The 23736-nt window shown below is 41.0% G+C and overlaps 2 protein-coding genes across 2 annotated transcripts in view; both read right to left on the reverse strand.

Annotated features, from left to right (window-relative positions):
- Window positions 1-3017: 3017 nt before the first annotated feature.
- On the reverse strand, window positions 3018-11770 carry TCF24 (transcription factor 24). Its single transcript, XM_011976484.1, has 4 exons — window positions 11524-11770; window positions 11074-11184; window positions 10573-10985; window positions 3018-4695 (listed from the first exon to the last, which is right to left on the reverse strand). Exons 3-4 carry the CDS (start codon window positions 10960-10962, stop codon window positions 4582-4584), a joined length of 504 nt encoding a protein of 167 aa, XP_011831874.1. The 5' UTR covers window positions 10963-10985; window positions 11074-11184; window positions 11524-11770; the 3' UTR covers window positions 3018-4581.
- Window positions 11771-13385: 1615 nt separating this feature from the next.
- The window catches only part of PPP1R42 (protein phosphatase 1, regulatory subunit 42), an 80319-nt gene continuing 69968 nt past the window's right edge, over window positions 13386-23736 (reverse strand). The window contains exons 8-9 of the mRNA XM_011976487.1: window positions 20170-20329; window positions 13386-13497 (exon numbers count right to left, since the gene is read on the reverse strand). Of these exons, the coding sequence (XP_011831877.1) occupies window positions 13386-13497; window positions 20170-20329 (272 nt within the window). The remainder of the gene's footprint in view (window positions 13498-20169; window positions 20330-23736) is intronic.

Below are 23736 nucleotides of genomic sequence, written 5' to 3' on the forward strand. Positions count from 1 at the left end.
CTCCTGAGTAGCTGGGACCACAGGCACATGCCACTATGCCCGGCTAATTTTTAAATTTTTTTGTAGAGATGGGTTCTCGCTACATTGCCCAGGCTAGTCTTGAACTCTTGGCCTCAAGTGATCCTTCTGTCTCAGCCTCCCAAAGTGCTGGGATTACAGGCATGAGCCACTGCACCTGGCCTTAAAAATTTTTTTGTTCCACATCATATATCCATCTACATAAACAATTAAGCTACCTTGGCCAGGCACAGTGGTTCATGCCTATAATTCCAGCACTTTGGGAGACTGAGGCGAGCAGAACACTTGAGGTCAGGAGTTCAAGACCAGTCTGGCCAACATGGTGAAACCCTATCTCTACTAAAAACACAAAAATTAGTTGAGCATGGTGGCGGGTGCCTGTAGTCCCAGCCACTCAGGAGGCTGAAGCAAAAGAATCGCTTGAACCCGGGAGGCGGAGGTTGCAATGAGCCGAGATGGTACCACTACACTCCAGCCTGGGCAACAGAGGGAAACTGTCTCAGAAAAACAAACAAACAAAAAAAAACCAGAGTTAAGCTACTTTATAATAGCACACATTTAACATTTTTAAGTTAGTGATTTCAGAGTCTATCTGAAAGTAAAAATGGTTACAATAAATTTTTCTTTAGACATCACATTGCTTGAAATGGCCCCCAGTTTCTAATGGCTAAAAAAAATGGAGATGAGTGATTAAAGTTCATCCCCAGGACATATTTCTTGGCCCTGGGAGGGCAGGAATGCATGAGATAATTAAGTAACATTCATATGCACAAGAAAAGACTACTGACATAATCTTTAATAGGATTATTCTTCAGTTTATTATTTAAAACCTTATGACAGCTAAAATGCTAAGGTATAATTTATAATGAAAGCATTTGAGTGATTGAGGTATATTTCACTGAGCTGGTTTGTCCTATGAGTTGAAATTAAGACTTGTATAAACATAAAAAGGGAAACCTTTCCCAGATTTATGTAGTTAGGTAAGAATACTTAATGTCCCTCACTCCCAACTGTGCTGCAGTGCCATTGCGCAGTGCTCAGAGTCTAAAGGCAGCAAATCTACAGGATTTAAGGAACATTTATTTTTCAGTACAACAGCTGCCTATAAGACCACCAGCTAGCATTACATAACAAAAGTACGTATTATCTTTGAGATACATAACTTTACAGTATTTTCCTAGTGCTTTTAAAATTTTACAATCTTAGCTTTTGAGTTCTTTTAAAATGACAATAACAAAAACAAAATGAAGAAATCAGAAGTGCATGCATCAGAGAAAACCGGCAATACTACACTGTGTCTTACACCATCTGGGAAATTAGGTAACAATCACATCCTCTAGCCATAGGGGGCTGGAGTGCAGTGGCATGATCATGGCTCACTGTAGCCTCAATCTCCCAGGCTCAGGCAATCCTCTCACCTCAGCCTCCTGAGTAGCTGGTACTACAGGCACACACACCAAGCCCTGCTAATTTTTTTGTATTTTTAGTAGAGAAGGAAGGGGTTTCACCATGTTGCCCAGGCTGGTCTTGAACTTCTGACCTCAAGTGATCCTCCCACCCTGGCTTCCCAAAGTGCTGGGATTACAGGCATGAGCCACCTTGCCTGGCCACCAACAATGATTTAAAAAAACTCGACTGGACGTGGTGGCTGATGCCTGTAATCCCAGCACTTTGGGAGGCCAAGGTGGATGGGAGATCGAGACCACCCTGGCTAACATGGTGAAACCCCGTTTCTACTAAAAATACAAAAAAATCAGCCGGGAGTTGTGGCAGGCACCTGCAGTCCCAGCTATTTGGGAGGCTGATGCAGGAGAATGGCGTGAGCCTGGGAGGCAGAGCTTGCAGTGAGCCGAGATTGCGCCACCGCACTCCAGCCTGGGCGACACAGCGAGACTGTCTCAAAAAACAAAACAAAACAAAAAACAAACAAAATCATTAATTTGTCACTAGGTGAAGACAGAATCTGCTAGTGCTAGAGGAGTCAAAGTTCATAGCTTTTCAAATAAAATACACAATTCATATAATTTGTAGTAACCCACACGTAATAAGAAAAGAGCATTTAGATTAAGCCATCTCTCAAAATATCTACTATATAAATTGAGATCAGAAGCAGTTTGATTTGTGGTTTCTTCTCCCTGCCAGCTAATAATAACAATACGATTATACATAGAGCCAACAAGCCACTTGTCTTATCGTGTCATGATAACAAATATAAATCATGTGTTCATTTCTAAGTGAATCATGTTGGCCACTGTAAAGAGATGTTCTGTGTATATTAGATTATTTCCTCAGCGGTGGCTCATGCCTGTAATCCCAGTTGTTTGGGAGGCTGAGGTGGGTGGATCACTTGAGGCCAGGAGTTTGAGAACCCCCGGGGTCACATGGCAAAACCCCATCTCTACCCAAAATACAAAAATTAGCTGGGAATGGTGGCGCACCTCTGTAATCCCAGCTACTCGGGAGGCTGAGGCAGGAGAATCGCTTGAACCTGGGAAGTGGAGGTTGCAGTGAGCTGAGATCCCGCCACTGCACTCCAGCCTGGGCAGCAGAATGAGACTCCATCTCGAAAAACAACAGAGGCTGGGCGCTGTGGCTTGCGCCTGTAATCCCAGCACTTTGGGAGGCCGAGGCAGGCGGATCACTTGAGGTCAGGAATTCGAGACCAGCCTGACCAACAAGTTGAAACCCTGTCTCCTACTAAAAATACAAAAGTTAGGTGGGCATGGTGGTACATGCCTGTAGTCCCACTTACTCAGGAGGCTGAGAGGCACGAGAATCGCTTGAACCCAAGAGGTGGAGGTTGCAGTGAATGGAGATTGTGCCACTGCACTCTAGCCTGGGAAACAGTGAGACTCTGTCTCAAAAAAAAAAAAAAAAAAAAAGACAGCATGGTAAAAAAGCAGCTAACACCAAGCAGGCATCTATCATCTAAAAAGATTTTCAAAAGTACCTTCAGTGTTTGTTAAATGTCCAAAGAGAGAAATGCAAATTTAACAGACTAATTTTTAAATGAGTACTTTATTTTTATAATACCTCTTATCATGACCATTCACCATTAAAGCATTAAAACAGCATGTTCCTTTGAATCTTCAAGTGAAAATATGAAATTTCTCCTCTGTAATTTTCCAACCTACCAACACCTATTATCATATCTAGCAATTTAATAAAATGTTATGAAAATCTGTAACAAATACAGTTCTTTGGCATTAAAACAACTTGTAACTGGATGAGAAGAATTAAAAAGTAATACCATCAAGGGCAAAGCTCTACTAACTATTTAACAGGATGACTTAGAAGTCTAATTATTCAACACATAGTTGTTTCCCCAGTTAAATGCTTTAAACACTAGCCAAACTAATAAATCTTAAGAATTATTAGCAAGAAAACAATTTTTCTGAAATTCTTGCTGTTAAATTTAGTGTTTACAATTCAGTTTGGGGTAACTTTAAAGAAGTTTTGATTTCATTCCTTAGGATAAAGATTCTTTTTAGCACTTCTTATGTCAATAACTTATAATAGTGAATGGCTGAATCCAAATCTCATTTTACTTTTTATTTTTCCATGTTATATGAGTAGGTAAATATGTTTACAAATATTTAAATATGCAAGTACTTTTCTACATATTAATATGTAGAGAACTTTTATTATATATCTTTCTTGAAAAAAGATATGCTTCGGTCACATTATGTGTATATTCACATTAAAACAATAAAACTGGGCCAGGCATGGTGGTTCTGGCCTATAATCCCAACACTTTGGGAGGTGAGGCGGGAGGATTTTTTGAGCCAGGATTTCAAGACTAGCCTAGGCAACACAGTGAGACCCCATCTCTACAAAAAATAAAAGAATTAGCCAGGTGTGGTAACATGCACCTACATTGTGAACTCTGCTGTCCGCTGACACCTGGTATTCTGTTCACACTGGACTGCAGGGATTCCCAGTGCCTTCCACAAGTTGCAAACACAGTAAGATACACAATAACCCTCTAGGAAGGTGGCCAAGCCCTGTCCTCTGAGCAAACCATTTCTAATACTCCAAACAAGTTTTCTGAGAGGGAAAAATAACTACTTATTGAATTTATTGCATCTTCATATTACTGCAACAGTTTTCTTCAACTGAAATGGCGTCTTAGACCAACTTAAGCACAGTATGGTTTTCACAAAAAAGGAATACTGGTATATTATAAACACAGATTTTATCTTTCTAAACTAGGAAGACTGCACCAACAGATATGAACTTTTCTGTTTGTAATAGATACACTATAGCAATGTGTGCACTCTTTAGCTACATACACAATTGTTTGCTTTCAAGTGACTTCTTTTTTCTAATAATTTCTCTTGCACTATATAGTAGTGACTCTCATACTGAACAGATAAGCTGTGTGTTTTATATAACACTGATTATTTCATTCCACATTTAGACAGATAAACCTGAACATCCAACTATGGGTTCACATGTAAACTTTCAGAAATTTTGTTATGTCTCATATAATAAATATAGAATTATGTCATAGTATTTAAAAACAATAGCCACCACTTCTACCAGCCCCCACCAGGGGAGAGCCTAAGGCTGTGAGTCTGTTGGAGTGTTGTCATTATTTGTTTTTTCTCCAGAAACAGAATGCTTCAGAAACTGACCAGTAGCACCGATGTACAATCTTGATCGCATGGGCCATTTCTGAAAAAGATTATTTCAACAAGAATTCAAAAGTTAGTATCTGTGACATATATTAACGTGGTCTACAATGTTAAAGATTGCAAACAGCCCAATGCAAATGCAATATTATGTAGCTAATAACAATTGTAAGTATGAAGTACAAGGAACAACATGAAAAAATGTTTATTAATGCTCACAGTAAAAAACAAAAATATACTCAGACTTTGATTAAAATTTTAGAAGTAATATGTGTGCTTATGGATAAGAACTGTAAGAAATCATGAAAAATAAATATAGTTAAAGTGTAGAAAAACATATCTGCCTGTAATGTTTTAATTTCAAACTAAACCTAAAACAAAATTAAGCCTAAAACTAGATCCTTGGCTTTAAAAATATTTTTAAAAGTCCCAAATTTAGTATATGTGGGGCTGAAGTGAGCACTATATTTTAAAAAGTTCTACGTGGTATTATGTGTCTACACGTATCAAAGGACCACAGTGAAAAGTGTCAACTATCTATACATGTTCTTTTTTTTTTTTTTTTTTGAGACGGAGTCTTGCTCTGTCACCTAGGCTGGAGTGCAGTGGCACGATCTTGGTTCACTGCAACCTCCGTCTCCTGGGTTCAAGCGATTCTCCTGCCTCAGCCTCCTGAATAGCTAGGATTATAGGCGCCTACCACCATGCCTGGCTAATTTTTGTATTTTTAGCAGAGATGGGGTTTTACCACATTGGCCAGGCTGGTCTTGAACTCCTGACCTCAAGAGATCACCTGCCTCAGCCTCCCAAAGTGCTGGGATTACAGGCGTGAGCCACCAAGCCCAGCCCCATCTATGCATCTTATCTAGCTAAAAACAGTATCTCGAAGTCATAAATATTAGAATATTTGGTATTATACTAAGAGAACATCCTGATTAAATGTCTGTATGTATTGACATCATCTAGCTCTAACCTTTTGGTAATCATCACATTTGAATTACTGATGGTGATTTTTCTAAATTCATCTCAAACAATATAATTTATTGCCAGACAGACATAATGATGAAAAAACATATTACATGAGTAGTTCTTTCAGAATAAAACTCTTTTTGGAAGGAGGCAGGTGTCATATAATCAGTTAAGTTCTAAGATCCTTAGAATACTACTTTTGTTTAATACAGAGATGGACTTTAAAAAAAAAAAAAAAAAAAAGCAACTCCTAAAGGTCAGCAATCTGGTCCCACACTCTCCGGGGAGCAAGTGCTGCCTTATGTAAGTAGGCTACCTATCTTCATCAGCGAACACACACAGGCCAACTGCTAGTTACATAGCACCATAATATGTTTTTAAATGCCTGGCAGATAATCCATAGTGCTCAAATAGAGGTACAATTATTAACACGCCAAAGAACATTAAGAGCTCTGGGTTTGCAACCCAAGTTGCATATAAGACTCACCCAGAGAGCTTTAAATAAATACTGATGGCCAAGTCACACCCCAGAACAATTAAGTCAGAATGGACTATTAATTCTGTTACAGAGTTAAAAGAATGTAAGTAGAGTTAGATCTCAGATGGAATAATATAAACTCTCATTGCACTTGTGAGCACAGTTATTTTCACCTAAACTGGGACTCCAAATGTAAAACATAGCCATAAAGAATAAGTGGGCATGTGATACTATCTGGAAAGTTTTGTTCTGTGGCAACCAAAGTCCTAATTTTTATTTTTTTATTTTATTATATTATTATTTATGAGACAGGGTCTCATTCTGCTGCACAAGCTGGAGTGGCAGTGGTGTGATCATGGCTCACTGCAGCCTAAACCTGCTGGGCTCATGCAATCTTCCTGCATCAGCTTCCTGAGTTAGGACTACAGGTGCCTGCCACCATGCTGGGCTAATTAAAAACTTGTTTTTTTGTTTGTTTATTTATTTGTTTTTGCAGAGGCAGAGTCTCACTATGTTGCTTTGAATTCGAGGGTGGTCTTGAACTACTGGGCTCAAGTGATCCTCCTGCCTCAACCTCCCAAAGTGCTGGGATTATAGGTGTGATCCACCATGCCTGGACTCAATTTTTAAAAATAATACATACGCATTCCTATACATCCTAGGTGTATCATTGTCAGTGGTCCTGTTCCTGGGATCTTTTACAAAGATAAACTAATGTGTTTTTTATTTTTATTTTTTTTGAGACGGAGTCTTGCTCTGTCACCCAGGCTGGAGTGCAGTGGCGTGATCTTGGCTCACTGCAACCTCGGCCTCCAGGGTTCAAGTGATTCTCCTGCCTTAGCCTCCCAAGTAGCTGGGATTACAGGCATGTGCCACCATGCCCAGCTAATTTTTGTTTTTAGTAGAGATGGGGTTTTGCCATGTTGGCCAGGATGGTCTCGAACTCCTGACCTCAAGTGATCCGCCCACCTCAGCCTCCCAAAGTGCTGGGATTACAGTGTAAGCCACCACGCCCAGCCAAACTAATATGTTTTAGAAACTGGAGTGAGGTTTATCTGATGTATCAAGATCTGGCATTGTTATATCAGATTAAAGTCCTTCATTATACTGAAGATCCCAGTGCTGTAGTGTTTGTGTCCCTCCAAAATGCACATGTTGAAGCTCTTACCTCCGAGGTGATGGGATTTAGAGACAAGGCCTTTGGGAGGTAAAAAGAGTTAGATTAGGTCATGAGGAACTAATACCCATTTAAGAAGAGGAAAATCGGGCCAGGGCAGTGGCTCATGCCTGTAAGCCTAGCACTTTGGGAGACTGAGGCAGGTGGATCACGAGGTCAAGAGATCAAGACCATCCTGGGCAACATGGGAATCGCTTCAACTCTGAAGGTGGAGGTTGCAGTGAGTTGAGATCACACCACCACACTCCAGCCTGACGACAGAGCAAGAGTCCGTCTCAAAAAAAAAAAAAAAAAAAAAAGTTGGATGTGGTGGCTCATGCCTGTAATCCCAGTACTTTGGGAGGCCGAGGTGGGTGGATCACCTGAGGTCAGGGGTTCGAGACCAGCCTCGCCAACATGGTGAAACCCCGTCTCTACCAAAAATACAAATATTAGCTGGGCGTGGTGGTGGGTGCCTGTAATCCCAGCTACTTGGGAGGCTGTGGCAGAAGCATCACTTGAACCCAGGGGGCAGAGGTTGCAGTGAGCCGAGATTGCACCACTGCACTCCAGCCTGGGTGACAGAGCGAGACCCCATCTCAAAAAACAACAACAACAAAAAGCACTTAGTTTAAATAAGTGACTCAAAAATAACAAAACCCTGTTATCTATTTTTTTCAATTATTGTTTACCTATCATAGACAATGATTATAAAATAAGGGGCACGATAATAAAGTCATTTGTATTTTTCTGCCAATGTAGAGATCTGAAATATATTTCTGTTTCTTAGACAATCACTGCCTTTTGGGCAGCTGATGCTGATGGAAATAAATTGCTCATACCCCACAGGGATTAAAAACTGCCATTTCAGGCTATGCACCAGGTCCCCAGTCTCTTAAACTTCCAGTTTAATTTGAGATGTTTGTTCTCTTTTTCTGAGACAGGGTCGTGCTCAGTTGCCCAGGCATGCAGTGGTGCAATGTAGACACAATCTCTTGGGCTCAAGCAGTCCTCTCGCATAAGTCTCCCCAGTAGCTGGGACTACAGGTGCACACACCACAGCCACCTAATTTTTAAAATTCTTAGTATAGAGGAAGTCTTGCTATGAAATGCTCTTAAAGTAAATCCCCAACAGTGGTAATGTGCTAACAATACTGATAATAAGGACTTGTGATTCAAAATAATGACCTTGAAATATTTGTTAAAAAGCTTTGATCATCAGGGTAAGACTAACACTATGTTGTAAGGCAGAAAAATGAAGTCATTTTAGAACACTTTTTACTAAACAATAGTTTATAATGAGCCTTTAGTTAACCATAAAAGTACAAATAGGATATTTTAATTTCTTTCACATTAATCAAAGGTAGACAATGTTTAAACATTTTGGTAGTGTCTGTAAACTAATGTGTTAACAGTTAACAGGCGGTTTCAATTATGTACATAACATCTCTTTCCTCTGAACTTCCGTAGCACATAATTATAGTTCTTTTATGGAAAACGTAACATTCTCCCTTCCAGTACTGTTGTTTCTTTGTCGTTGTCTCAATAATATGTTCATATAGGAAAGGGACTGAGTCTTATTGTGTTCACTCCCCTAAAATAGTGCTTTGCACACAGTAAGAATTCAATACGTGTTTGATTTTAAAACACGCTTGATTTTAGTCACTTGTTCAAGCAACATTAATTTCATTAAAAAAAATCTTTGGCTTTGTATCATTATCTCTAGAGTTGTCTTTTAAAATATTCAATTAAAACAATCAATATTTACAAATAAAAAGTTATGATTATAAAAACATTTGGTACATGAATCAAGTGCAAAAAGACACTTGCTATGCTTATTGTTACATGGAAATGACGCTTCTAACATTATTCATTCAAAAAAAGCATTCCAAGAAAAAATAAGATGAAAAGCATCTTGACTTCTCATTCTGAATTATGTCTCCCATAAAGTATTTAACGGATGCTCTTTGTATTACAATCTACTTAATGTTAAAATAAACTTCCTTGAGTATATAGCAAATGTCAAATCAAAAGAAATCCAATATTAATGGTATATTCGAATAGTAATCTAATGAACATGGTAATACAGAACCCCTTAATAATGACTTTTCTGCTGAGATTATAAACTTACAAATGAGATAAGGTATATCATAATTATAAATAATGATATTTCATGTCTTCATATGTCATATTGAAATGATTTAAGTCTATCATTATGATTATATTTGCAAAGTAAATTTTGTTAAACCTTACCACAGAATGGTAAGTTCAGTTAATATCAGAGGGTGTGCTTTACCATACTGAATAATTTATTGAACACTGATATACTTAAAGCTAAGTCTTAAGTATTAACTTTGCATTTGTGTGTGTGTGCGTGTGCACGCGTGTGGCCAAGTATTTCAGGGTGGTGAAGCCAAAACTCTGAAAATTTAGGTTTGGCAAATAATGAGATGATGCATTTGGAACAGAAAGATTAGTGTAAGGTTTCAAAACAATCAAATGTAGAAGAAGAGGATGATGCAAAAACCGACTACTGTAATAGGTAACGAAGCATAGTCATATATACCATATTAAGTGAAAATTTTACCTATATGTAAAGAAATTATGCAAAATTAATTCTCTTGTCTAATTTTGTACATTACAGACTTTGAATTTAGTAATCAATTCACTCAACACACATGCCAATCTATTGCGAACGTATTTAAAAACACTGTAGTTTTTTCTAATACTTTTGGTAGCTGTCAAGTATATGATATTTAACCTTTATTTAAACGGACTGAAATTTTACTACATAGAGATGCAGAACGGTCTCATTTGTTCTTACTAGTTTTACCAAAAAATTTCAACAGTGTTTTCCTAGAATCACTTAGGGCCATTACTCCAGTGAAATCTTTCAAATATCCCATAAAAATCAATGAAAGCACAATTATATAAATAAAAGATGCTTAAAAACTCTCCGAGGGTCATACATACAACTCAGATATTAAACATTATCAGGATGTGCAACCAAGCCCCCATTTCTCACCTTGGAAGGTACACAAATCCTTCAGAGGCATCCTGTAAGGGGCCTGCGAGACTCTTACTCAAGCCACCCCGGCTTTAAACGCCTCACTCGCCACCTGCGAACGGCGAAGGAGCAGCCTCTCGCGGCGGGGACCTTGCCACCAGTACCCTCGCAGGCCGAGGTCGTTCTCCCAGTCGGCTTCCCGCCTCACCCGAAAAGGAATGAGAGCATCTACCCAAGACAGTGACTGGCAGGGCGGATCAAGGTGTCCTGGTCTCGGCCCCAGCCCCGCGGTGCGCCCCCGCCCGCTTACCTTGACCGGGTGCAGGTAGCCATCGCCGCGCAGGGAGCCCAACCCGGGGTCCGCCGCCGCCTCGGCGTCGTCCTGCAGGCTGCGGGTGAGGTGCGCGATGTAGGTGGTGGCCAGCAGCAGCACGTCCAACTTGGACAGCTTGGTGTCGGGCGGCACGGACGGCAGCGTGCGCTGGAGCTCCAGGAAGGCGTGCCGCAGGGTCTGCACCCGGCTGCGCTCCCGCGCTGCATTCGCCGCCGCCGGCCGCCCGCTGCCGGAACGCGCACCGCCCCCGGGGCCCGCCGGCCCCGGCCCGGTCAGCCCGGTACTCGAGTCGCGGATGGCGGCGGCCAGGGGCGCGGGCTCGGCGCTGACGCTGAGAGGGCTGCCCGCGGGGCGGTCGCGCTCCATGGCAGCTTACCGCGCCGCACGCCCTGCAAAGGACCGAAGGTGCGGTGAGGCCGGGGGATGGTAGGGCTTAACCCGAGAGGCGCAGCCCCCTGGTTCTCCCCGTGCGCCCACTAGCAGCCCAGCGGGGCTGAGGGCGCTCTAAAGCGAGCTCGTTTTGCCTGGGGCGTGTTTTGCCTCCCGACGTCTAGGGCGAGTTGCGGGGCTCCGGAGTTCTTGGGCTTCCTAGAAGGATGAAGAGAGGCGCGGTGCCGGCTTTGCTTTTCAGGGGCAAATTAAGCGAAAGGTCTACTCTACCCGGGAAGAAAGATCTCGGAAGCTCAGTTTAGGATCGGCACTCGTTCGCGATTCGGCGACTTTATCCAACCCGGGCGCACGAGAGGTGGCGCGGCTCCCCCTCGCCGACGCCGCGGAAAACCACGGCTCACCAGCTGCCCTCGGCCTTTCACGCCAGGGGGGATTTCTGCCCGAGGAGTGGGGGACCTTTAGCCTCACCTCGGAGTAGTCACCCGCCACCGTTCCAAGCCCAGGAGCCGCACAGTACGCGTCTGACGGGCCCCTCACCTTTCCTGGAGCAGCTGAGTGGAGCTCCGCTCTGCCGTGCGGCGGGCGAGGGGCGTGGAGCAGGGCCTGTGTGGCCAGGGCCGCACTGGTCACTCCATCCTCGTCCGACCGAAGCCCAAATCGACGGCTGCTTCCAACTCACGCTGGCCGTGACTTTTATGCGGGCGCCCCGCGGCTCCGGCCGGCTACGACAGGTCGGGCGGAGGGCCTGGCCCACCCAAGGGGCTACACCAGGGGCTGAAGCGGCGTAGAGAGTCATTAATCAAACCGCCCGGTGGGTCGGGCTCAGGGGGCGGGGCGTCCTCCTGGCCCCGCCCCTCGGTTCAGAGCTTCACGCTGCTTTTCCCCAGGCGCCTCGCTGAGGGCGGCGTGTGGAAAGTCTGGGGTGTCGGCTGCCGGCTGCGGTGGGGCAGGGCTGGAGGCCGCGGGTGAGGCCTGTGGTTAACCTCGCGCTGCCGAGGTCCTACCTCCTCGGGTCCAGTCTGGTTCCAGGGCGCTTCCAGCTGAGGCGGGAGCGTTGCCGTTTGGTTGAGGGTGACTTTTAAGCTCTGTGAGGAAAAGTCGAGCGCGCCACATCGAGGCGCTAGCCGTTTATTCTACCACAAGGTAAAAGATTCATACTGTCCTAGTTACCCTAAAGCTGGGAGATACACTGCACTTTCTACCAGACCCCGAATGCTCCCGCTGTCCGTAATTCTTTAAGAAATTCCCAGAGCAGGCAGCCCTTGGATCGTGGGCGCTTCTCCCCGGGGACGCGGACCTTGCTGACTGCCTCTGCTGCCCGCGCGGGGGCCACCGCTCTTTAATTATTTGGACGAAACATTCTTTTCTGGTTTTGCTCTTGTGGACCCACGGGAAGCGTGACTTGCAGCGAGGCAGGACCGATCCCAGGCTTCTTTAGAAAGCGGGCACTGCGCCCCAAGGCCTGTTCAGAGTCGCCCCAGAAAGCCATGGGCCCCCGGCCGCCCCAATCCGCAGCAGTTTCTGCAGGTCCTGGACCCGTCGCCTTCGTAGGTGAAATCTGAGTACTTTCCAACAACATAATTAGAACACACTCGAAACAATGCCTGCAATTCGCAGAGTAGGACATTTTCTGTTTTTGTGTTTGAGACAGGGTCTCTGTCGCCCAGGCTGGAGTGCAGTGGTGCCATCTCGGCTCACCTCAGCCTCCAACTTTCGGGCTCAAGCCAAGAGCAGGATATTTTCTTATATTCTTTGGGGTCAATCGGAATATCAAATTTAAAATGCCACTAAAGAAACCGCGCTCTTGTATATGCACCATCATTTAATACTTTCCAGTAGATTTCTAAGTTGGAACTACTGTAACCAAGTCGTCAGCAGTCCTGGTGGCACTATTTGGATGTCCTGGTCCACAAATTAAGTACATTAGTGAGTCAGAATGGCACTTAGGCTTTCATCTCAATTCCCACCCAACAACTGTAATTAGATTTACACTTTAGAAAGAAGCACACCAAAATTCCATTGATTCAAAAAGGGGCTCGGTGCGGTGGCTCATGTCTGTAGTCCCAGCTACCCCGAAGGCTGAGACGGGAGGATCTCGTGAGCCCAGGAGGTTGAGGCTGCAGTGAGCTGTGATCGCGCCATTGAAGTGACTTCTATTGCTGAATGAAAAAGTACATATTTTCCCAGTAAATTGTATGTAATGAGGAATAAAGCAACTAGATCCCTGAATTCACAGGCGGAAAGCAATGTTTCAGATTCTATAAAGCAGCAAATCAAACAATAACTTAAAAGTTTTTCTATGTGAGATACCATAAAGCTACAAACCCACAAAAGATATTGTTGCCTAGTCTATAAGGTTAAAAACAAAATCAAACATTTCCTGTCACTTGAGGCTGAATTTACTCATTTTCTGCAAACAAATTTTCTTTTTCTTTGGGGTTATGGAAAAGGTGAGGTTCATGCACATCATTTTTTGTCAGCAAGCTTTCAGATTGCTTCAAAGAGAGATTCCTATATTTATAGAGAGGGGAAAAAAAGCATTAAATTAAAAAAATGAAAGTATCCCCAAAAGGTAGCAAACCTATAGAATCTAGGGCACAATAACAATATTAAAGGCTAATGATTAGTCACCAAACTGTGTGAATCTTGTTGGGCTTTAAAAAGGAAGCAGAAACAAAGATTTTCCTCTTGGTGTAGCGAAGAATGTAAAAAATCTGTGATTTGTGAGAGGTATGGAAAGAATATTAGAGGAAAGGTGGACCAGGTCTAAGATGAGGCAAATTTGAGGTGTCTGGGGCTTCTTATATTTTGCACCCAGATTGTCTTATAATGCAATATAATCACACATAACAATTTATTCCATGTTGTTTTTAATATATAAATGTTTTATATGTATATAAAACAGTAGATTAATTGGTACTTTTTCACCTTTCAACTATTTCTCTCATTATTTAAATTGTAATTTACATAGTTAAATTCACCCTTTTCAGTGTAAATTCACCCAGTTCAGCAAGCTTTCATAAACATATGTCTTATAACCATCAATGCAATAAAGATTTAGAACATTAATTCTCCAAAATTATCTTGTGCTGACCCTTTGCAGTCTACCCTTTCTCCCACCTCCAGTTTCTGGCAACTGCTAATCTGTTTTCTGTCTCTGTAGTTTGCCTTTGCTAGAAAGTCACACAAATAGAAGCATATTATATAGTATGTAACCTTTTGAGTCTGGTTTCTTTCACTTAGCATAATGCTTTTGAGATCCCTGTTGTTGAGTATATCACTAGTTCATTCGTTTGTATTGCTGAATAGTTTTCCATTGTATAGATGTACCACAGTTTGTTTATCCATTCCTCAGATGAAAACCTTTGGAACTGCAGTGAGTTGAGATTGTGCCACTGCACTCCAGCCTGGGCGACAGAACGAGACTCCGTCTCAAAAAAAAAAAAAAAAAAAAAAAAAACCTTTGGATTGTTTTCAGTTTTTGATGATTATGAATAATATTATAAATGTTCAGATACAGGTTTTTGTGAGTATACGTTTTCATTTCACTTGGGAAAATAACCAGGAGTGAATCACTAGCTGCAAGATGTGTTAAATATATGTTTACCTTTTTTTGTTTTGTTTTTTTTTTTGAAGGAGGCTCTCATTGTGTCACCCAGGCTGAAGTGCAGTGGTGTGATCATAGCTCACTGTAGGCTTGAACTCTGGGGCTCAAGTGATCCTCCAAGTGATCCTCCCACCCTAGCCTCCCAAGTAGCTGTAACTGCAGGCATGTACCACCATGCCCAGCTTAATGTTGTAAGAATATGTCAAACTGGCTGGGTACAGTGGTTCACATCTGCAGTTCCAGCACTTTGGGAGACTGAGGTGGGAGGATTGTTTAAGTATAAGAGTTTGAGACCAGCCTGGATAGTATAGTGAGATCCGGTCTGTACAAAAAAATTTTAAAAATTACATGGGCGTGGTGGAACATGCCTGTAGTCTCAGCTACTCAGAAAGCTGGGGCAGGAGGATTGCTTGAACACAGAAGGTTGAGGCTGCAGTGAACTGTGTTTGAGCCACTGCACTCCAGCTTGGGCAACAAAGTGAGACCCTGTCTCTCAAAAGATAAATACATAAATAAAATAATATGTTAAACTACTGTCCAAAGTGTCTGTACTATTTTTGCATTCCAGCCAGTAGTACACGAGAGTTCCAGTTGCTCCATATCCTAGCCAGCATTACCAGCTTTTGTTTTTTCTTTTTATCCATTCTAGTACATGTTATTTTTTAAGAAAAAATTAAATATTTAAAAATCAGATGATTTCGTAACCGAGATATCTCACTTGCCAGCTAGTGTGATGCATGTCCATCTGGCCACACCATTGTGGAGCTGAATAGCTACAGTTGCCTTTAGTCGGGCATGTGCTTTCCAGTTCACCTTAGTCACCTCCTCACCTGTTCTCATTTATTAACTTCCTGTTCCTAAGGGTGGTTTTGTTTGAGAGTCCCCAGCAGAGTACTTGAGAGGCTGGCTATTGGAGTCAGTGAGCTGTGTTCAAGTCCTAGCTCTGCTCCTGGCAATTGTGTGACCTTGGGTCCTTCTGATTGTACCTCTCCAAGCCTCATTTTCCCATCTATAAAATGGGGCTTATAGTATTCTTAAAAGAGTTCCATTGTCTTTTAAAATTTGTTTGGATGGGCTCACGCCTGTAATGGGCTCACGCCTGTAATCCCAGCACTTTGGGAGGCCCAGGCGGGCGGATCACGAGATCAGAAGAGAGAGACCATCCTGGCTAACACGGTGAAACCCTGTCTCTACTAAAAATACAAAAAATTAGCCGGCGTGGTAGCCAGCACCTGTAGTCCCACCTACTTGGGAGGCTGAGGCAGGAGAATGGTGTGAACCCGGGAGGTGGAGCTTGGAGTGAGCCGAGATTGCGCCACTGCACTCCAGCCTGGGCGACAGAGCGAGACTCTGTCTCCAAAAAGTAAAAATAAATAAAAAAACATAAATAAATAAATAAATAATTTGTTTGGATAATGAAGAGTCAGCTTTCAAAATATAGGCATTTTAAAATGGAAAATAATTCTTTTGAATTAGGTCTTATATAACTCTTGTTCACAGAGTAAACCATTGACAGATCACAAAAACTAGCTTGTTTTAACTAAAACTAGTCTGTTTTAACTAAAAAAAGTTTTTGTTTTTTGAGATAAGGTCTTTCTCTGTCGCCCAGTCTGGAGTGAAGTGGCACAATCGCGACTCACTGCATCCTCAACCTCCTGGGCTCAAGCAGTTCTCTCACCTTAGCCTCCCAAGTAGCTGGGACTACAGAGAGGTGTTACTACACCTGAATTTTTTTTTCTTATGGAGATGAGATCTCACTGTGTTGCCCAGGCTGGTTTCGAACTCCTGGCCTCAAGCAATCCTCTCTCCTTCAGCTTCCCAAAGTGCTGGAATTATAGGCATGAGCCACCTGACCCAGCCTAAAAAAACTATGTTGCTTACCACTATTGTGCTTTTTTTGGGAAGGAGGGGAGTATCTTAATTTCAAAATGGTTCTTTGAGAACTGCAAATCCAAATATTAACATTATACCTACATTACTGATACACATAAGCTTATTTTTGCATATAAATTCAATAGACTGTTACGTTTAACAAAGCAAAATTTGCAAGTGAGTTTATATAACATAATTCCAGAGTTTTGTGACTAAAAATATCTGAGTTTTAAAAATTCTTTCCTAAGTACATAGATCTGTTGTTACAACTGTTCAAACAACCTTAACAGTGGTGAAGGAAGGTTGTTTTGACTGTTATTCAAGTTCACTTTTTAATTCAAAGAAATCTAACGCTTCCATATTCTAACAAAGGGTACTAGGTATTTTATAAATAGTTAATATACAGTGAATATTTCCTGTGAATTATGGGCCCCAGTGATTTGTATTCCTTAAAGGTATCTGAAATTAAGGGCATTTTTACCCAGCTAGAAAGTTATTATTTTTACATTAACAAAAGAGATGGATTGACTTTATTAACATTGCTTGGGTTTGAAAGTTAGTTAAATAATCAAGTAACAATTTGTTTTTCATTGTATGGTGCTACAGAGTATTCTCAGTGGATTTTATATGCAATATATAAATGCATTTAATGTCTATTTTAAAATTACTAAGGCTCAAGCACCTTCTAGCATGTTTGCAAAGAGAGGAAACATCTGTCAGAAGTATTTACCGTGACAAATACAGAAAGAAGCAATAATGTGTACCTTTTTGTTTGTTTAATACCATATTTTAAAAAATTGAACAGTGAAGGCATTTGTTCAGAATCAGCCTTTAAATAAAAAATAGTTTTGACCTAATCGTTAATTAAAGTATACATTGATAGTATCAAGTTCAGTTTGAGGGTCAAAAACAACGTCAATGAGTCTGACTTTTTCCTCCCAGTAGGGAAAGGAGGCTTGTATAAATATACATGAGCACAGATTGCATGCATTTATAGAAGAGGTGGAAAACATTCCCCTGTCTCTAGACAGATGTTGCTTCATTGGCTCCACATACGATACAGGCACAGCCCCCAGTGTGTAGAACCCTAAAGGAGTGTGGGGCACATACCTTTAGCTTTTTGGAAGATGCACTGTAAGCTTATTTCCACCTCTGAGCAGGCTCCCCACCTTGAATATTAAATATAGAGTGTAGGGACATGTCTGCTGATGCCAGCTCATTCTTTCCCTTAAAGTAATTAAGGCAAGGGGTAGCTTTAATCAATTTTCTAGAAACTAAAAATCTGTTCTTTGTGTTTGGGCTGAGTATTTTGTTTTCAACACTTTACTGAACTTCTAGCTTTATTTTAGTTATCTCCTAGATTTATGTTATATTACTAAAATTAGCAAAAGGCATGCCCCGATAATCTATATCAAGAGTTTGATGAAACTGTAATATACTTGATTACCTTTTATTAAAGAGAGGTAGAACTGATAATCTCCTTTAATACAGATTAAATCTTTTGATATACTAAAACAATATTTTGGCATACCTAAGGTGAAAGTATTGCCTGAGGAAATAATAAGCATTTAAACATTTATTTAATGCTTTTTCACAGGATAAAATTGAAGGCTCAGGATTGAACATAATTGGCTTCACTTGATGGTGGCTGAGGCAGGACATTCTTATGTTCTCACAGAAACCTTCTGGTTTGCTGGTTTCATTTAGGATAGCCTATCTTTGCAGTACATAGCAGTTTGTATTTTTAAAAATGCATTTAGTTCTGTATTTAGTGTTCGTAGTTAGGAAAATGAGGGTAGAGTGATTTGATGTTTTATCAGTGCACTCCTAGTGACTTGAGCTTTGCTTGGGGCTATAGAGTATGTGGAATGGGCCACAGCTCACTATTGATCTAACAATGTACATGGCAATGTATAGAATTCATCAACATTGTTTTCTGAGGCTGTGTCATTTTTATTGTTTTATTTTCTTCCTTGATGATATACTAGCAAGATTTTTCAAAATGCTTGGCGAAGAAACAAAACCTAAGAGCACTGTTGTGGAATTGATAACAGTTGTGTAAACCTTTAAGAAACTATTGTTGTGCTATGGACAACTACGCAGTGGTTTGGTGGTAATGACAATGGACATAAGCAGTAAATGTCTCACATAGCTCCTGTTTTATTGTGAATGGAGAGGAGGCAAGACCAAAACGAGGACTCCCTGCATATCCTTTCACTTCTTCCCCAAATAAAGCATTTTCCATACCCACAGACCTTCTCTCTCCTAAGACTGCATCCCAGCAAGCCTGAGCCACTCTGCAGGGAATAGGGGTAGGACAGTGCAGCAGTAATGTTCACAGGGCTTCTTGAAGTGGGCTATACTAGGCAATTCTAAATCATCATCCCTTGATGGGACCCTGCAAAGAGGGTCTCATGATAAGCCCACTTGACCTTCAGCAGGCAGTTCTGGGAAAAGGAAAACGATTCCAAAGTGTGTCCTCTGGCTCTGTTTACTTTCTCAATGAAATGTGCTATTGGCCTTTAGTATATTGCGATCACTAATCTGATATGGTTGGAAGGATCAATAGAGCAATCATTGTATTGATTATAAATGAAAAAATAAGTTTAATGCAAAGTGTATAAGATCTATTAGGATCTGGTTTTTAAAGCCCATAGCATTTATCACACTATAGAGTAGTTACACCATATTTGACTCCCCAGCTTGTTTGTGGCAAAATATTTGAGATCAGGATTATCTCATTATCTCAAAACAGGATTATCAGTTTTGAATATAAAAACTCAAATGAGTTTTTATATTCAGTGTTGCCCAGCATATGGCAGATATCTCATGTTTTACATATAAATGCAGTTACTTTCTGGTATGGATATTTATTTATTTAATTTATTGAGATGGGGTCCCATTCTGTTGCCCAGGCTGGAGTGCAGTGGAGCGATCTCAGCTCATTGCAGCCTCTGTCTCCCAGGCTCAAGTGACCCTCCCACTTCAGACTCCCAAGTTGCTGGGACTATAGGCACGCACCACCATGTCCAGCTGATTTTTGTATTTTTTTTTTTTTTGTAGAGAAGGGGTTTCTCCTTGTTGGCCAGGCTGGTCTTGAACTCCTGGACTAAAATGATCTGCCCACCTAAGCCTCCCAAAATGCTGGGATTACAGGCATAAACAACTGTCCCCAGCTCTGGTTTACTTTTCCATCAAAGCAATACCTTTTTTAAACCAAAAAGCAAATTTTTCCTCATCAGGAGAAACTTCTGTCTCCTTCAGAGACAACAGCTTAAAAATCTGGTTTGTAGAAGTGGTGAAAGTAGCCTAATTCTGTAGTCCTCTGGACTTTCTGCAACCATATGCTGTGCAGTCGCCCACCCACTGTTCATCAGCTAGGCCTCAGGCTCCTTTGACAGAATCCCTGATCATTGTCTTTACCTACTGCCTCTGGAACTTTTCTGAGTCCCCTACCTTACCTCAGTGGGTGTATCCAGTCTAACTGCCAAGTCTTCTGGAAACACCCCTTCCCACTGTAACTTTCTGACTGTTTGGGCAGACCAACAATGAACCTTTTTTTTTCTTTCTATGTTTGGCCAAAAAAGATTGAGAACAAAGAACTAGGAGACAGATTGGATGGCCTCTGTTCCTCTTTGTTTACTGTGAAGATGTCTCCTCCCCACCAAAAAGATAAAGTCACATTAATATTTGAAAGAACCTACCGCATCTCTTCAATAATTTTAGTGTAATCTTCTCGGGAACTTTCTGGAGATGCATTTCCATTTACAGGGTATCTCTGTATTTCAGAGAAAAAGACTAATTTTGGCTTACCCACCTGTGGGTAATAAACAGGAACGATGTGATGCATTGTTTCAAAGTTACCTGTAGCACACAAAGAAATAAAAGCATTCTGCTTTGAAACTAATAACTGAATTGTAAAAAAGGGTATGACAATATTAGATTATCTAAAAATTAAATAGAGCTAAATGAATACACAGTAAAGCTAGTAATAAAATTAATAACCCAAGAAAAAATAGTGCAGACTTTCATACACAAAAACCTATACAAGAAAGTTCTTGGTCAACTCTTTAAAATAAAATAAAATGGGCATGCCAACATTAATATAAATATTAACTGCCCTTAATTTTACTGTTCTGAGTTAGTTTATTTTTTTCAAATTTTTTCATTTGTAGGGAGTAAATAAGTCATGTATCTTTTTGGGGATATGTCCATACCTTTATTCTGGCACTTAACATTCCACATCAGTTACCTGCTTTCAGATCCTCCTCCCTTTCCAGCAGTAAGTTCCTTTTAAGTGGGGACAGCCCTATTCACCTCTAATCCACAGTGACTGGCATATTCTTGGACACATTCGAGGTGCTTAATGTTTACTATGATTTTTTCTATAGAAGTGCTATAAAAGAAAGTGCTAAAAGATGTGAGTATATTTTGGATTTTATTAAGATATTAAAGTACGTTTACAATTTTGTGTCATATAGCTATATGACTATACTTAGGATAAGATTTTTAAATTGTAAGATCCTTGAAGTTAGAAGTTATAATAATTCCTATAATTTTACCATAATCCCCAATATAGAGCTCTAAATTTACGAGGCTATCAAAAATACATAAAAGATTAGGAAGTACAAAAATTATTACCATCTTTTTAAGAATTCCTGTTCCCTTACAATGTATTTGGTTGTGCAGAGGTGCCTTTAAAAGGTTCATTTTAACTCTTCTAAAGATCTGAAAGGTAGGTATACTGTAGATTTTGAAAATATATAATATATTTTCTAGATTTTAATTTATGCTTTCCCTTTCTCTTGCATAGTTATAAAAGTCTTTGCATAAAGACCATATAGTCTGCTATTGGACATATACAAAAGGATAGAGTTATTGTATATTTATATACATGTATACAGGGATGTCACTGCTTTTAAGCCTGAGAGTTCCAGGTTTGTACCATCTGTTTGGATGGGGATGGCAAACATGGGCAAAGGGGAGGGAGGACCTACAAATGGCCAAGGAAGAATAACCAAGTACTCCTGAGAAAAGCTCAGAAAATTTTCTGCTGCAGCGAGTCAGTGTGTTCACTTTAAATTTTATTTTAATTGATTTTAGAGATGATTTTCTTTTTTGAGACAGTGTCTCATCTTGTCACCCAGGCTGGAGTGCAGTGGCACGATCTCGGCTCACTGCAACCCTTGCCTCCTGGGTTCAAGTTATTCTCCTGCCTCAGCCTCCCTAGTAGCTGGGATGATAGGTGCCTGCCACCACACCTGGTTAAGTTTTGTACTATTAGTAGAGATGGGGTTTCACCATGTTGGCCAGGCTGGTCTTGAACTCCTGACCTCAGGTGATCTGCCTGCCTCAGCCTCCCAAAGTGCTGGGATTACAGTCATGAGCCACTGCACCCAGCCGAGACCATTTTTCAATATAGTAAATTATGTAATCTATTTGAGTACTCCTTATAAAATTTTGAAATTTGTTTTATTATCCTATTTCCTCTAGCTCCTTTTTAGTTATAAAAATTGTTTACATATCACGTATTTCCATATCCGTGATTTTCCCAAATTCCCACCAAATTGAATTTCTAAGTAGAGCATTATTGCTTTAGATGATTAATTGTCCTTCTATCCCAGCTTAATTTAGCCTGTGCCCCCTGCTAGCTTTGTAAACTCAAGACAAGTCACTTCATTTTCTGAAACTGAACTTTCTCATCTGCAAAATGCATATAATAATCTTCTGCCTCACAGGTCATAATAATTAAATGCAATAATGTGTGTAAATATCTGAAATGTTTAGCACAGTAAATGTCAGTTCTTTTTTCTTCCCTTGCCCCCTCTTCTTTGCCTTTTAATTCCGAGTGCTTTCCATTTTAAATTATTAATAATTGTCATAACAGCAACTACCACAAGGTCTGAAATGAAGCTTACATACTATAACATTCTATACGGACTTTAAAAAATTGTAGCAAAACTATTTAACATGAGATCTACCCTCCTTTTTTTTTTTTTTTTTAGATGATATCTTGCTCTGTCACCCAGGGTGGGGTGCAGTGGTGCCATCTCGGCTCACTGCAGCCTCTGCCTCCCAGGTTCACGCAGTTCTCTTGCCTCATCCTCCCAAGTAACTGGGACTACAGGCGCACGCCACCATATCCAGCTAATTGTTTTGTATTTTTGGTAGAGACAGGATTTCACCATATTGGCCAGGCTGGTCTCAAACTCCTGACCTCAAGTGATCTGCCTGCCTCAGCCTCCCAAAGTGCTGAGATTACAGGCGTGAGCCACTGCGCCCAGCCAAGATCTACCCTCTTAACAAAGTTTTAAATGTACAATACATTATTGTTTTACCTTAGGTACAATGTCGTACAGTAGATCTCTAGAGCTTATTCATCTTGTTTGGCCGAAACTTTATGCCCATTGATTAGTAAGTCCCCCTTTCCTCCCCTCATTTGCTGGCAATAGCACTCCACTCTGAGTGTATGAATTTAACTATTTTAGTCTTATATAAGTTGAATCAGTATTTGTCTTTCTTTGACCTGGCTCATTTCACTTAGCATAATATCCTCAAGGCTCACCCATGTTGTCACATATTGCAGAATTTCCTTTCTTTGTAAAGCTGAATAGTGTTCCATGTTCCATTTAATATACATTTCCTTTATCCATTCATCTCTCCAATGTCCATGTACCTAGTTTCCACATCTTGGCTATTGTGAATAGTGCTGCAATGAACATAGGAGTACTGATGTCTCTTGGAGATCCTGATTTCAATTCTTTTGGATAAATATCCATAAGTGGGATTGTTGGGTCATATGGCAGTCCTATTTTTAACTTTTTGAGGAATGTTCATACTGTTTGTTATAGTGGCTGCACCATTTTACGTTCCCACCAGTGGTGTGCAAGGGTTCCAATTTCTTCACATCCTCTCTAACACGTGTTACCTTTTTAAAAATAATAGCCATCCAGGCACAATGGCTCATGTCTGTAATACCAGCACTTTGGGAGGCAGAGGCAGGTGGATCACTTGAGTTCAGGAGTTGGAGACCAGTCTGACCAACATGGTGAAACCCCATCTCTACTAAAAATGCAAAATTAGCCAAGTGTGGTGGTACATGCGTGTAATCTCAGCTACTCAGGAGGCTGAGGCAGGAAAATTGCTTGAACCCAGGAGGCAGAGGTTGCAGTGAGCCGAGATCACGCCATTGCACTCCAGCCTGGGCAACAAGAGTAAAACTCTGTCTCAAACAAACAAAAAAAAGCCACCCTGACAGGTGTGAGGTGATA

Source organism: Mandrillus leucophaeus, unplaced genomic scaffold (genome assembly GCF_000951045.1).
Source record: "Mandrillus leucophaeus isolate KB7577 unplaced genomic scaffold, Mleu.le_1.0 Scaffold167, whole genome shotgun sequence".
NCBI lineage: Eukaryota > Metazoa > Chordata > Mammalia > Primates > Cercopithecidae > Mandrillus > Mandrillus leucophaeus.